Raw genomic sequence first — 13,765 nt, 5'->3', positions numbered from 1 at the left:
GGGTATGGCAGCCGCGCCTCTACTCCTTCGCAGCTTGCTAACCTAGATCAGGGCGTCAATAGCCCAGTCCTCGAAGCCGACCATGGGCCAAAGAGTCTCTATCAGCTCTGCCTTTCTGCGCTCAGCAGCTCATAGGCCAACGAATTAGGCCTTTCTGACCTCGTCGATACTTACAAGCCACCTGCTCGGGTGCTCTGCCGGGTGGGTGAAAGACTCACTATTCGGTTTGCGCTTACGGAGTACTGACGGTAGCGTTGCTAGTAGACGTCGACAGGAGACCATGTCCTTTTGTCCCTCTCCACACCTCTCTGTAACACATTATTGACAATGCCATACAGTCCCATCGAGACACCTATCTTGAACCGCCGTTGGCTCGCACGTCGGAACCCTTCTTGCGTTGCTTCAATGGCACGGTGATAATTGGAATAGGGTCATCCCTCTTGATCGTGGTCATTGGTTGAATAAGGCCATCTAGTTCAATTACAATGTCTGCCCAAACTGGCAACTTAATCGTACACCCTCATCCACATCCCTCCTGATCTCCGTTCGACCCTCTTCCCCCCCAGATCCAGAGCCTCAACTTCTCTCGCAATCCAACAGAGTACGAGCTCGAAGGCCTCACAACAGACTACCAGCGTCGTATTTCATAGCCGGCCGATGAGAAGGGACAATGACAATACAGTGCCCCCGTGTCTCTAATCATTAGCTTTACCTCCTAAAACCGAGCTCAACAACAGCTTGTCTATCAGACGATCCTTCCCTATTCAGCGCGTTGTTGTCTTAACCCCGACTGGGCCACTCGAGTATGTGCGGTGCTCTCCTGAGGGAAACTTTAGCGGAAACCAACTACAGAAGGTTTCATTAGTCTCTCTCTTCCATGCCCATATTTGGCGATCGATTTGCACGTCGAGTATTTGTGGGGTATGACTCGGGACAACGAGGATAAATGAGATCAGGAACTGGGCCACTTCGCCCGTCGGCTTCGGATTATGATACAATATTGCCGGTGACTCTCGAATGAGTACACATTCGAGAGCGTGAGTTGCTTAGGAGAAGGGTCATCTAGTTCGATTAGGATTACTTGGGTTATTGACGAGGTATACACACACAAGGCATCAAGATCCTCTCGGCACGGCTCACTGCAAACCGTCGACCCTCATGTTCAGTATATAAGAGTCACAGAATAACAGCTATAGCTGATCTTTATGGGATCCCGTGCGATCCCTTTGTATTTCTGCTCAACCAGCCATATCCCGTCATCCGAGATGGCCACCTGCAATGATTTTGCCGTTCTTCGCCAGCAGGCTATCATTCTTCCACGAGTGCGAGTAGACTACCACAAGACGCAACATACTCGCTAGCAATTGAATGTATACGGGAGGCCGATCGATACGCAGATATTGAACAACATTATTTCAGAGCTAGGGGCCCGCCATTGGTAGCTGGTCATTGGGAGAGAATTCGAAGCGTGAAGAGACATGTATGAGGCTACGAAGGGCGAGTACTGGTACAAATGTACATGGACTAGAGAGCCATCTCGTGCCCCCCTGAGTATTTTGAGACGCCCCTATTATTATTATTTCGTCGCATCTAGAGATAAAGAGAATCGAGAGAATTGAGCTGCTGGCGTCTCAGTGGATAAAGCTGCGAAGAGGTATTCACACCATCATCCTTGTTTCATGGTAATACAAGGTGACCATGGTCGACAACGGCTGCGACAGTAGTAGGAGATCCTGTGCAGGCTTCCATGACATATATCTATCGCAACAGCTGATACAACCTTCTTACTCAAGTACTTTGTACAGTAATACCGTCTTAGTTATTATAGTGTCAAGAGATGAATATATGAACCCGCTGGCGCTCGAGACGTCCAATTCTAGTCCTCAGACAGGTTGTTTGCCCCCAGCTATCCGTCGTCATGATCGAGACAGCCAGGTCCACGATTCAACCGCTGCCTCAGCGCATCCTTCCTTCTCATTAAGATCCAGTCAACAGAAAGGAAACCTTTCACTTATACTGACTGCAATAGGTCCCTTGTGAAGACGACTTGAGAGGGCAAAAGGATGGAGCACGACATCGTCAAGGCGCCTACTTGCGTCGTTGGGGCCCATTTCTTCCTTTTGCAAAAAGCAAGCAATCCATGAACACGCATTCTACGTTCAACGTTTGATGTTGGGCCCCCATGGCTTGCATGATTGGAGGTTACACAGAGGAGGCAGCCACCGTAACGGTTGATCAAGAAACACATGGCATGCTGCCATCCGCTTCTTGTGGTCAGATTAACCGGGCCCCGGCATCGGTTCTTGTTACCTTAAAACAGCAGACGCCAATAAGCCACTCTGCTTTATGTATGTCAAGAATGAATACTGTGATGCGGTAATATTCTTGGAGACTTTGTGTAATGATTGGGGCGGGTACTTTAGCAACTTGTATATCTCTGAGAGCGGATCTACAAGGAGACAGACCGCATGCGTCATCGACATCATTTACGGAGCATTTCGTACTTGCAGGAGAAATCACGTTGTCTATCTGGTTCCTTTCCGGACCTGGCTGGCCTCCTATCGACTGACATCGGGATATGTCTGCTAGTTGTTGTGGGAGTTAATGAGCACGGCGAGCTGGGCTTGAGGCGCCTCAGCCGGGCAAAGGCAACGGTAAGCCATCTCATCCACGATTGAGAGAGGTAAAAAGGAAAGAAAGGCGTCGTATGAGATATGGTGAGGGGTATGTACGAGGATGCCAGTTGCATATCTCTGCTTCACGATAGTCTGCCAGCAAAGCAAGACTGCTGGTCGAGCCAATGAAAGGCCATGCGTGTACAGGGATCGACAGCCTCAGCGGAAGACGAGCAGTCGTGGTTGGCGGTCCAGCAGGCTCACCGGTTCGTCCTGCAGCAATCTCGGCTAAGCGACTGTGACTGTGTGTACAAGTGAAAGCATGTCTATGATGGGCTGTGATGGATTTGCAATGGGACTGTCGAGGGGGTTGGCCTATTTCAAGGCGTTGTTTGGGGGCGGGTTGGCTTGTGATGGGGCGGATTGGCTTGTGATTGTGCGGACACGTACAAGTTCTCCGTCGTTCCATCATATTTCCATCATGCCGAGGCTGCTGTTGTTTGGAGCGTGTCAATATGCAGTTGTCTGTACTAGCATCAACCTCAACATCGATCGCGTATGCCGGCAAAGCTGCCATGCCATGCGAAGGAGCCTGAAAGCCTGACTGTTGGGCATCTGGACAGAATAGATCGAGTCAAGTAGATTGGACAAGCTGGGGGGATCCTAGGCCGAAGTCAGCCGGTCAATCGCAGCTCTCTGCAGGCAAGAGAGCAAAATATCGCGTTACACAGAGTCGAGAGGAGGTGCTCTTTGTGGCTTGCAGTACAGAAGCAGGGAGAGGGAGACTATGTCTGACCGCTGAAAAGAGCAGAAAGGAAGAAAGCAAGATGCAAGTGGACAGCCAAGTTCCGGTTTTCTCAGGGAGGGCGAGACAAGGTCGACGAAGGCTCGACGGCTTGACGGGGCAGTGAATAAGTCGGCGATTTGAGGAGGAGGTGCCGATGCCGATAGAAGAGCCACAAGATAAGTTGCTAGTCGGGAGGAGACTTTATAGAGTTGTGAGCTCTTGTATCTCAGCGGTTGGGCTTTGTATAAAAGGAGGAGGAGAACCAAAGGCCAAGGCCAACAATGACAGGAGACAAAGCCGAGACCTGGGGATTGGTTAGAAGCACTAAACGTAGTACTAGCTCCCGTACCAAGCGTACCTTGTACCGGGATAGGGTCGTCAAATGGGAGGTCCAGAGCTTCAAGATTGAAGCTGCACAATGCAATGAGGGACGAGAGTCAACGTGCGTGCCCACGTCACGAGCGGGTTCATTGGTGGGTACTCCGCACTGTGCGGTTCCTTCCTTACTCCCTTGCCTCGAACTGTCCTTCTTGCCTTCCCGCACTTGCCACTTGCCAGCATCCCCACCGTTTCCCGTCCAGACCGGCCGGGCCTGTTTCTCCGACCATATGCCTGGCCAATCAGTGGCCGCATGGCTGCGGGGGGCTGAAACACGGCCCCACGCGCGCGGGTCTTTCCTTTTGCTGCTAGTAAGGCAAGCGCAGAGCAGCAATCCAGGTAGCCAGAATCTAGGAGGAAAGAGACCTGCCAAGGGACCCTGCCGCAACCGCTTGTGTAATGCTCAAGGACCTGTACCTGTCCGCTAACACTGTACCTTAGGTAGGAGGTACCACCTAACCTCCTCATCCCATGCTTGCTGCCATTTGCCATGATACCGGACCCTAGCCGCCCGGACCTTATTCTGTTAGTGTCGTATTCTGTCGTCTCGTTGCTTCTGAGCCGGAGACTTGGGATCTCAGCTAACGGATCGCTAATCGAGCTACGCAGATAAACCGGCAAAACATGGGGGAGCATGGCGAGGGCATCGGAAGATCAAACAACAAGATACAACCATTGCCGGACAAGACGAGCATCAGATTCGGCTTCGCTCTTCTCGTCGCCCATCTCCACCGTTTCCCTCCTGCTCAGAGCCATCCGCATTTGTGTTCCACCACCCATGGAGTGTGTCAAGGCTTCTGCACGTCCTCCTCGCGAACCTCTTTCTCATACCCCTCTCGCGACCGGCTGCCTACCTATCAGGTACAATGGCAGCCAATACAGTACTCGTACATACATGTCTAGCTTGGCGCTGAGGCTGAAGCGTTCTTGTGCAGCTGCAGCCAGCCACTTCCTGACCGACAGCCTTGTTCATTTCTTTCCCTTCCCTTCTGTCTTATTGCTTGTTAATCTCCACTGCTTGGAGGGTCATGCCGCCGTCCTGATGATCAGTTTGGACTCTTGCCCTCAGCTTCTTGTGCTCTCTCTTCTGATGAGTTTCGATTCGGGTATATATCTCTCCTCTACTCTTGGTGACTTACTCGGCTCGTTGTCTAACACTGTCTGATCAGCACTTCCCTCTTTCAGCATACGGGCCCCGGCGTCTTTTGCTGCTTCAAGCTCTTACATCTTTTACTCTCCTCGTTTATGAAGCATCTGTCAACGAAGACAACCATTCCACCATGGAAGCAAACGAGTCTCTCCTCGAACAGGACGGGAGCATGATGCAGCAAAATAGCAAGAAAATAGGGCTGCTCAGCATCCCAAACGAAATCATCGGTCAGATCGGAGGGTACCTCACCAGCGATCACGACGTTGCTGCCTTTTCGAGGACATGCAAACTCTTCAACACCATGTTTGGCGATATGCTATACCAGCGGAATGAAATATATAACGGGGCTTCCTGCCTCACGTGGGCAGCCAGCCACGACAGAGTGGACACCCTGAAGAGAGCCGTGAAGGCGGGCATCCGCCTGGAGAACCACTCCTATCTCGTCTTTGTGGTTTCTTGCAACGGGAGTAGCGAGGTTGCTAGGCTGGTTCTGTCGACACCTGGAATCAACCCCATGGCCGAGGACGTGAGAGGGTGGACGCCCATCACTCTCGCTGCCAGCTACGGACACACAAAGGTTGTCCAGGCACTGGTAGACCACGGAGCCAACTTCAAGTCGCCCACGAGGAGTGGCTGGTCGCCGATCAACGTGGCTTGCAGCCATGGGAGCATCGAGGTTGCGAAGCTCCTGCTGGACGGCTACGGTGCCTCAATGGAAAGTGATGAGGAGAACGGCTGGTCGGCACTGAGATCCGCCTCTGTCTTTGGTCACGCAAACATACTATGCTATCTTCTCCGGAGGGGAGCGGACACATCTGAGCGATCGGCTACAGGCTGGACCTGCCTGCACTCGGCAGCCGAGGCCGGCCACACGAGGGCAGTGGCAGTTCTTCTTGACCATGGCTTGGATCCTATGGCTCTTACTGACATGGGGTGGACGCCCCTGATCCTGGCGGCTGACAAGGGACACGACGATGTTGTTCATGAACTGCTTGACAGAGGTGTTGATATCGAGCAGACGTGTAGGAATCTGTGGACCCCTCTCTGCATGGCTGCAAGTCGCGGCGACTATAACATGATCGGGCTCCTGCTCAACCGCGGGGCCAACATTGCGGCCCGGGCAATGGGTGGATGGTTTCCGCTCGCGCTGGCTGCGTCCAATGGCCACGATCCCGCAGTCAATCTGTTGATAGGCTATGGGGCTGACATTCATATGACCAACTACAACGGCTGGACGCCTCTCATGGCCGCTGCGGACAATGGCCACAGCTCGACGGTCATGATCCTCCTGGACAAGGGCGCTGAGGTGGAGGCCAGGAGCACAAACGGGTGGACGGCTCTCCTCTGTGCTGCCGACGGCCGCCACCTGCACACTGCCAAGCTGCTCTTGGGCTACGGAGCCGATATCATGGCCACTTCAGATGCTGGCTGGACTGCAGGCATCCGAGCCGCTCACTCAGGGGGCATCCGGCTGTTGAACATGTTTCGCAGGGTCCCTGGTTTTGAGCTGGACCACCTGGATAACCAAGGCCGCTCGGCATTCTTCCATGCTGCCATGCGAGGCCACGCGCGACTGGTCAAGAAGATGCTCCCCTTGGTGAGCACGGCTAACACGAGAGACAAGTACGGGACAACTCCCATCTTCGCGGCCGCTAGGAACGGACATCGCAAGGTCGTCGAGGTTCTTGTCAAGGAGGGATATGCGGATTTTGAGGAGAGAGACTTCCTCGACTGCACGCTCCTCGCCTGGGCGCAAAGGTCCAAGAGGCGGCAATTTGTCCGGTTCCTCAAGAAACACGCTCAAAAGGCTGACATCCCCATATGGCTGGAGGACCCGGCAGGCAAGCGCACGCAATACAAGTACGACTGCTCGATGTGCCTCTGCAGCATCTGCTGTCGGACCAGCCCGCATTTAGAGCAGGCGTATGTATGCGACGACTGCAACGGGGGCATGATTATCTGCGCGGAGTGCATCGAAGCCGGCATGATATGCGAGAACAGCTCTCACACTTGGAGGGCGCATCAGTGTTTCTGGAACCATGACTATGGCAGTGATGTACCCGAGTACCTTGCCGCCAGCGCCAACATGAGAAGCAGGGTGTGAATGTCGATGCTGCTGGGGGTGTTGACGGATTTCTTGCTGGCGTTGAAGGACAATAGAGGTCTTCGCTTGGGAAATTGGAATTGGAGTTTAGGAACCGTTCGTTCATTTCATAAGGTATGCGGAACATATACAGATTAAACAGAGATAGACTGGGTACCAGGAGGAATGTCGATCATGGGTTTGATACTGGAACAGTTTGACTTGAGAGTTTACAAGGCGCGCTGTCTCAAGCCATTTTCATCCATTACATTTCACAGACTACAATGTCTATTGACAAGTGACTGAGAGAATATGAAAGGGCTGAAAATTTGCAAAAGTAGAAATGGAAAGAGACAATGCATATCTGGGTGCCATATTTTCCTTGCAATCGACTCGTCATGTCGAGCCGCATCAGAAGTCATATGCAAGATCCAAAGTCCCTGAATCTTAGCGGCCGATCGGCCAAACAGTGGTGCCTGTTTCAAGGGTTGCATTTTTAATATCTGAAATCCGCCGGCAGAATACGGAGGCATGAAGCAATATTAACGGCAGGAGGCTGTAACTCGTGGCGTATGGCTCTATCATGATATGGGAATTTGTGCCATTACTTTCTTGTTACCACTAGCTCCTTCCGCTCAAGTTTCGCGATGTTTGAGGCGATGATATCATCTCCATTACAGCATCATAACTGGACGCTCCTTCTTCACCAGCTCTGTCATACCTACTCCAGTAGGCAACTGCCCGCCCATCATTTGTGGCTCACCATCTGGGGTAGCTGCAAGTCTGCTCCTGCCGTGGCTGTGCGCCATTCCCGCACCCAATTAGCCACCGCGGATAAAGTGCAATCGCCCCACCAGCCTGTGGCGCCGCACTCCCACCTGCCCAATGAAGTCACCACGAGCTCATTCCTGCCTCTGTGTCCAAAAAGGTACTTCTTCATCCTGCTGGAGCTACTCGCTAGGCCCAAGTCACTCGCTTTGCCTTCGGTCCTTGCCATCCGCCATCCGCCGTGTCTCGTGCTTCTCCTCTGCGAGGGCTCACGAGGGCCTCAACCAGCCTCGACTTGTTCTGCCCTGCGGCTGCGCCGTTTCCAGAGCACCAGCTGCAGACTCTTGCTTACTTGCAGGGACCTTGCGCAACCCCCTTTTCGTCTCCATCTTCATATCCGTTGTCGTCCGCCAGCTTCATCTTCCCTCTCAACTGCCAGCTATCCGGTACTAGTCCGAGCCTCTCTACAGGGAGAGCGCCTCTTGTCTCTCTCTGCTCACCTACTCTCCCTCTACACTCCTCCAAAACAGCAGCCCGCGATGGTGTCCTTTTGGCCGTGGAAGGTAAGTTTTCGACCAGCATTGCCTGCCTCTACCAATTTTCTATCACACCCCTCCTCCCTCTCTTCGAGTCTGTCACTGACCAGCTGGCTTTATGCGCAAACAGAGCGACGACTCCTCGCCGGCCTCGTTCGAAAAAGCTCTCTCGGCCCTCTCGAAAAAGATCGCAACTACTCAGTCTCGCCTAGAATATACCCGCCTGCGGTCCCGCAAGATTAAACTCTTGGGGACTCTATACACCTCCTTTGCCTACCTCGTCAGCGTCATCGTTCTCCTCCTAGTTGTAGGATATCCAAATCTCGGGCCATGGGAATGGACTGGAATGGCTGGAGGACCTGTCCTGTGAGTTGGATTCCTTTCTCCCTTCCTCTTCGTCAAGATTTTAGGCATTTCATGCTGGGACTTGCGCACATACCACATTCATACGCATGCACCAAGCACTTGCTCCCTTCCCCTCTCTCGTATGTCCAATGCTGACGATTTGTGCCCCTCCGCCCTTGTCGTTGCACAGCATCCACTTAACGCGCGTCGTCATCACGAGCTATTACAATTATCGCATAGACAGTCTCGAAGCCAAGCTGAAGGCGCTGCAAGAAGAGCGTGGCAAGACGATTCAGAAGCTTAAGGATGCGACCAAATATGACTCTACCTTGGAGCTTATTGAGAAATACGGCGGTCCTGATGGAAGACCGCGCAGCAGACAACAGGAAGCGCCTGAGGAACCGGCAGACGCCAAAAAGTCGCACCCGCAGCAGGGCTCGTGGGCGATGCCGGATCGCATTCACATTTCGCCTCCCCCGACAGCCAACATCCCTCGACGAGAACTCTCACCCGCCTCGCTTGCTCCCAGCAGCCGGCCCGTGACGCCGCTGGCCCAGAGCGTCGGCTCCCTCGATACCACGGCCGAATTTGCGCCCAACGCTTTTGGCAACAATCTTCCTCCTCCCCGGCCTCAGTCGGCGCAAAGCCAACAGATGTACAACATACCGCCTCCGGCCCCCTCCGAGCCCCACTGGTACGATCGCATCTTCGACGTCCTTCTGGGCGAAGACGAGACGGCCGCCAAGAATCGCATCGTGCTAATATGTCGGTCCTGTCGCGTGGTCAACGGGCAAGCGCCTCCCGGCACCAAAAGCCTGGGTGAACTGGGCATGTGGAAGTGCATGGCCTGTGGGACGCCCAACGGCGAAATGGATGAAGGGAAGCGCATCGTAAGAGAAGTCCTCAAATCACACGAGAAAGAAAAGGATGCGAGCTCGAGCAAAGAGCCGTCGACGCCGGAGACTGACGATGGTGCCAAAGAAGCCGAGGACAGCGAGCTCTCAAGTTCCCATGCCGACGGCCCAGCAGCTTCAGTCAAGGCCAGGAGATCGACGAGAAGTAAGAAATAAATGGCTGCGGATGGCTCTGCAACGGGGCAGGCGTATCGGTTTTTTGCAGTCTGAAACAAAGGCCTAAGAAAGGGAAGGGAAAAAAGCATCAGAGGACATAAGAGAATTTTCCTCGCTGGGAAAAGGACGGGAAAAAAAAATTGGAAAGCAAAGGGGGGAAAACAAAATCCAAAAATCAGGGGGTGGGTGGAAGGCGTCCTTTTATCTGCAGTGATATCTCTCCGCATGGGTTTCATTCTGGTTCTTGTTGGCTTTCCCCTTCGATTTCCTCTATCATTCCGCCATCTGCCATTCCACTGCTACAGGCAATTTGTCTACGCATTCATTTTCTTTGTATCGGCGTCGCCTACCTGTTGTCTGGCTTTGATTGTGCTCTTTAGCACTCGAAGCTTGACTTCCCAAGGCTACCCTAGGTGTTATTTTCAACTATACCTATACCCCTTTCCTTATCTTACCACTCAGCTCTACTGCTATATCTACCTACCACTTACCATTACCAATCCTCTTTGTTGCTTGGCAGCTTAGAACACGAGAAAGAATACATGTGCCTGTTATAACCGTACAGGCGGAAACACGTGGGAGGATCGGGGGCTAGGAAGTGTGAAGATGGAGAAGCCACGAGTGATTATCGTCGAGACAGGACATGCATACGTCTACATCATGACCCATTGGGCTTGTTTGTCCGTCACTTACGATAGGGCGGACTGACGGATGATAAAAGAAGATCGATAGTCGGCACTACTGCTGACATGCCTAGGCTAGGAGAAACGCAATAAGGGATTCAAGGGATCTTTTAAGGGAATCTAAAGGATATCAAGGGACTTTAAGGGGCTTACAGGATGAGGGGAAATGCCAAGGCATGATGCAAAATCATCACATTGCAAAGTCTATCTCAACTCCCTCGAATCATGTTAAAACATCGTAGCGACCAGCTTCCTCCAACAACCTCACCCCCCGCCCAGTCTCTCTTATTTCTTCCCGCGTGTGATTTCTTGTTTGCGATTGTTCTTCTTTGCTTCGTAAGGGAATCATTTTTTCGTATCTACTTTGACATCTGCTGAAAAGGCTACCCTGGGCGTCTTCGATTCTGCCTGGGAACCACAAAAAAAACCTTCTACCATCCACTCATCATTAACTGGCGGGCGTAGTATGGTTCAAAAAGACAAACAAAAACCCAACACAAGCGCAGCATGGCCCTGACCCATGACTTCTGCTCCGTCTATAGGGCTCCCCCCACTCATCGCTTCCGCACCTCCGAGGCCCATCCCTCGATGCCCTCACCCCGGCTGCCGGGCTCGAGACCCTCAATCTTGATGCCCTGCATGCCCGGAGTGTCGTCCAGCCAGGGGTGAGCAGCCATGCCGCCGGCGTTGGCCCGCTTCTCGGGCACCAGCTCGAGCATGGGAGTCAAAAAGGCCGAGATGCGCTTAGCCTCGTCCTCTTTGAAATGATATTTCTCTCGGAGAACATCGGGGAGAGCCCAGTGCCGCAGCCTATGAATGTTCCGAAGCTCTCCCTTCCTGTTGAATATTTCCTGGCTCCACTTGCCGCTGAGGCACAACGACCGCGGGAATGGGCCGAGTAACTCTATGATCTGCGCGATGTGGTCGTCGTCCTTGCCATACTTGGTACCAGACTGGGGATCGAAGAGATAGTCGCCGGTAATCAGTTCAAAAACCTGGTTTGACGGTCATTGTTAGCTTCATCGAAAAGTGTATACAAAAGGGTACTAGACGGTACTCACCATGGCCGACATGCTCCAGACATCCGTGCTGGCCCCCCATTTTGCGCCCAAAATCACCTCGGGGGATCTATACTGTCGCGTCTGAATATCGTTGGTGAAGTGGTGGTTCACCCAGCACGCGTTGCCCAAGTCCGCAATCTTGACGCTGATTATGTCGTATGCATGCGGATCGTCCGCCTTTCGCTTGTCGCTGGTCGAGGCTGACGACGGTGTGCTAGATTTGTCTAGCGAGATGCCCGACACTTCGCGGGTCAAGAGGTCACTACATGGCAAGGGGAAATCAGTCAAACAGTGTCAGCAGGAGGACAGGCTGGAAGAAACGAGACAGAAGGGGGCTTGTCGTAGTTCGACTTACGCGGACTTTTCTCTCTTGCTCTGGGCATCATCGGCCGTTGACGACTCATCCTTTTGCTTACCTAGATATGAGAAGAAAGGGAAGCGCCAAATGTCAGAAAAGCTCACAAAAGGAAGGATTAAATCAAATGCCGAAATCATACCTTCTAGCATTCCACCGAGACTGCCCTGAGAAGTAGACGAGGGGAAGAGATTGTTGTGGTTAAAGTTGGCGTTGAGAGGAGAGGGCAACGGCTGGCTGCCGGTGATGAGCGTCCTACGTCTCCGGCGGCCGTTGCGATTGTTCTCCTTGTCGGGGGTCTCAGGCTTGACGACCTTTTTGACAATCTGCTCAACGTCTCCAATCTCAATCAGGACGTTCTCGGGCTTAAGGTCGGTGTGGATGATGCCGCACTCCCTGTGCAAGTAGTCGAGGCCAAGCAGGACCTGCTTGGTGATTTGCTTGACCAGCGGCATGGGGATGCCGCGATGGTTCCATCTCTTGATGAGGCCCAGTAGGTTCTCGCCCAGTACCTCAAAGACCATGCACATGTGGGTGCCGTTGGGGCCCTTGTGCTCAAACGAGTCGAGCAGACTGACGACATGCTTGCGGCCGGGGTGGTTGGGGTTGGCTTGCACAATCTTATTGAGGAGCTTGATCTCGTCGACGGCCGTCTCGGTGTAGTGGGTGGCGGATCGCACCACCTTGAGCGCGACGTGTTTGCCGTTGGTGTTGTCCCGCGACAGCCAGACAGTCGAGAAGTGGCCCCAGCCCAGCTTGCTCACGACCGTGTACTTGCCGTCCTTGAACTTTTCGCCAATCTGGACGGGGTGGTAGCCGCCCTTGCAGTAGTCTTCGGAATCTTCCTCGTCGGCCGTGTTTTCGGCGGGGTCGTCAGCGGCTGACGATGAGGATGGCGAGTGAGCCATGGTTGCGCTGGGCAATTGGCGGGTTCTAGATGGCAGAAAAAAGGGAGAGAGGACGGGTTAGCGATCGCGATGCAGAGCTCGTGGAAGCGCGTTCAGCAGGCCGGAGAGAGGGGGCAGATGTGATGATGGCCAAAGAACGATCTGGCAGCAAGTTGACGGGAAACAGAGAGAAAGGGTTGAAGTTGGAGAGGCGGGCGCAGGGATAGTCGCTCCTGATTGGGCGGTCTATCTGGGAAGAGGGGGGAGAGGACAGAGGCTAGTGGGCAGCTCGAACCAAAGAATCCTTTGCGGGGTGAACTGGCATCAACATTGGATCCCAGGTGCGTATAGTTGCGGATTCTCTCGTCAGCCCAGCCTAGACTCCCTAGCAACACTGCCTCCTCTTACTACTAACTACCTAGCCAGCACTTGCCAGCAGCAGCAGCAGTGGAGGAGTTGGCGAAAGCAGCAGGAGATACCAGACGCACCCGAGGCATACAGTGAGGCAAGTGGTAAGCACGTAATGCTACTCGACGCTACATGGCAGCATACAAGCAGCAAGTAGGAGCAACTGTACGTGGGAAAGCGGGCCGCCCACTTGGGCACGAGAGCCTCAAAAGGAGCCCCTTGCAGCCCATGAGCTTCAAAGGAGCCCTGCGGCTGGAAAGGGGGGCTCTGAAAAGATAATGGCTTCGGTGAAAGAAAGAAGAAAAGGTGAGGGGAACCTAGTCTTGAGGAAGCTCATGCTGCCTGTGACATTCTGCAGCGTCTGTCTGCAGAAAATGGCTGGGCAATGATACTCGCGGCTGGCTTCGGGAGACGAGATCCAGGAGGGACGATGAGATAGCGCCCGTTGCGGCTAGCTAGGAAAGGGAAGAGCGTGAAATAGATGCAAATGAAGAAGAAATAGAAGCGAGAATCAATAAGAAATAAACGGCTGAGCGATCAAACAGGACACGAGGTAGAGTCTCAGGCGTTTTCCCTCCTCCCCAAGGCAGCAAACCAGGCAGGGTAGACAAGGTGAGGGTTATTCTGGTAAAGAGCGGT

General features: G+C 53.3%; 3 protein-coding genes across 3 annotated transcripts; 2 read left to right on the top strand and 1 right to left on the bottom strand.

Annotated features, from left to right (window-relative positions):
* Nucleotides 1–5,804: 5,804 nt before the first annotated feature.
* BBK36DRAFT_1095860 (ankyrin) lies at nt 5,805–6,287 on the top strand (the record flags this gene model as incomplete). The annotated part of the gene is made up of 1 exon (XM_024889082.1): nt 5,805–6,287. A coding segment is annotated over one exon (483 nt), but the record flags the coding sequence as incomplete, so codon positions are not given.
* A 2,033-nt stretch (nt 6,288–8,320) lies between these two features.
* BBK36DRAFT_1136918 (hypothetical protein) lies at nt 8,321–9,732 on the top strand (the record flags this gene model as incomplete). Its single annotated transcript, XM_024893116.1, has 3 exons — nt 8,321–8,344; nt 8,448–8,683; nt 8,853–9,732. 3 exons carry the CDS (start codon nt 8,321–8,323, stop codon nt 9,730–9,732), a joined length of 1,140 nt encoding a protein of 379 aa, XP_024753563.1.
* Nucleotides 9,733–10,969: 1,237 nt separating this feature from the next.
* Nucleotides 10,970–12,739, bottom strand: BBK36DRAFT_1136917 (serine/threonine protein kinase; the record flags this gene model as incomplete). Its single annotated transcript, XM_024893115.1, has 4 exons — nt 10,970–11,410; nt 11,477–11,738; nt 11,832–11,892; nt 11,974–12,739. The coding sequence occupies 4 exons, from the start codon at nt 12,737–12,739 to the stop codon at nt 10,970–10,972; spliced, it is 1,530 nt and encodes a 509-aa protein (XP_024753562.1).
* Between the last annotated feature and the right edge of the window lie 1,026 nt (nt 12,740–13,765).

The sequence above is a fragment of the Trichoderma citrinoviride genome (genome assembly GCF_003025115.1).
Source record: "Trichoderma citrinoviride strain TUCIM 6016 unplaced genomic scaffold BBK36scaffold_1, whole genome shotgun sequence".
Classification (NCBI taxonomy): Eukaryota; Fungi; Ascomycota; class Sordariomycetes; order Hypocreales; family Hypocreaceae; genus Trichoderma; species Trichoderma citrinoviride.
This window is presented reverse-complemented; position numbering and strand designations above follow the sequence as displayed.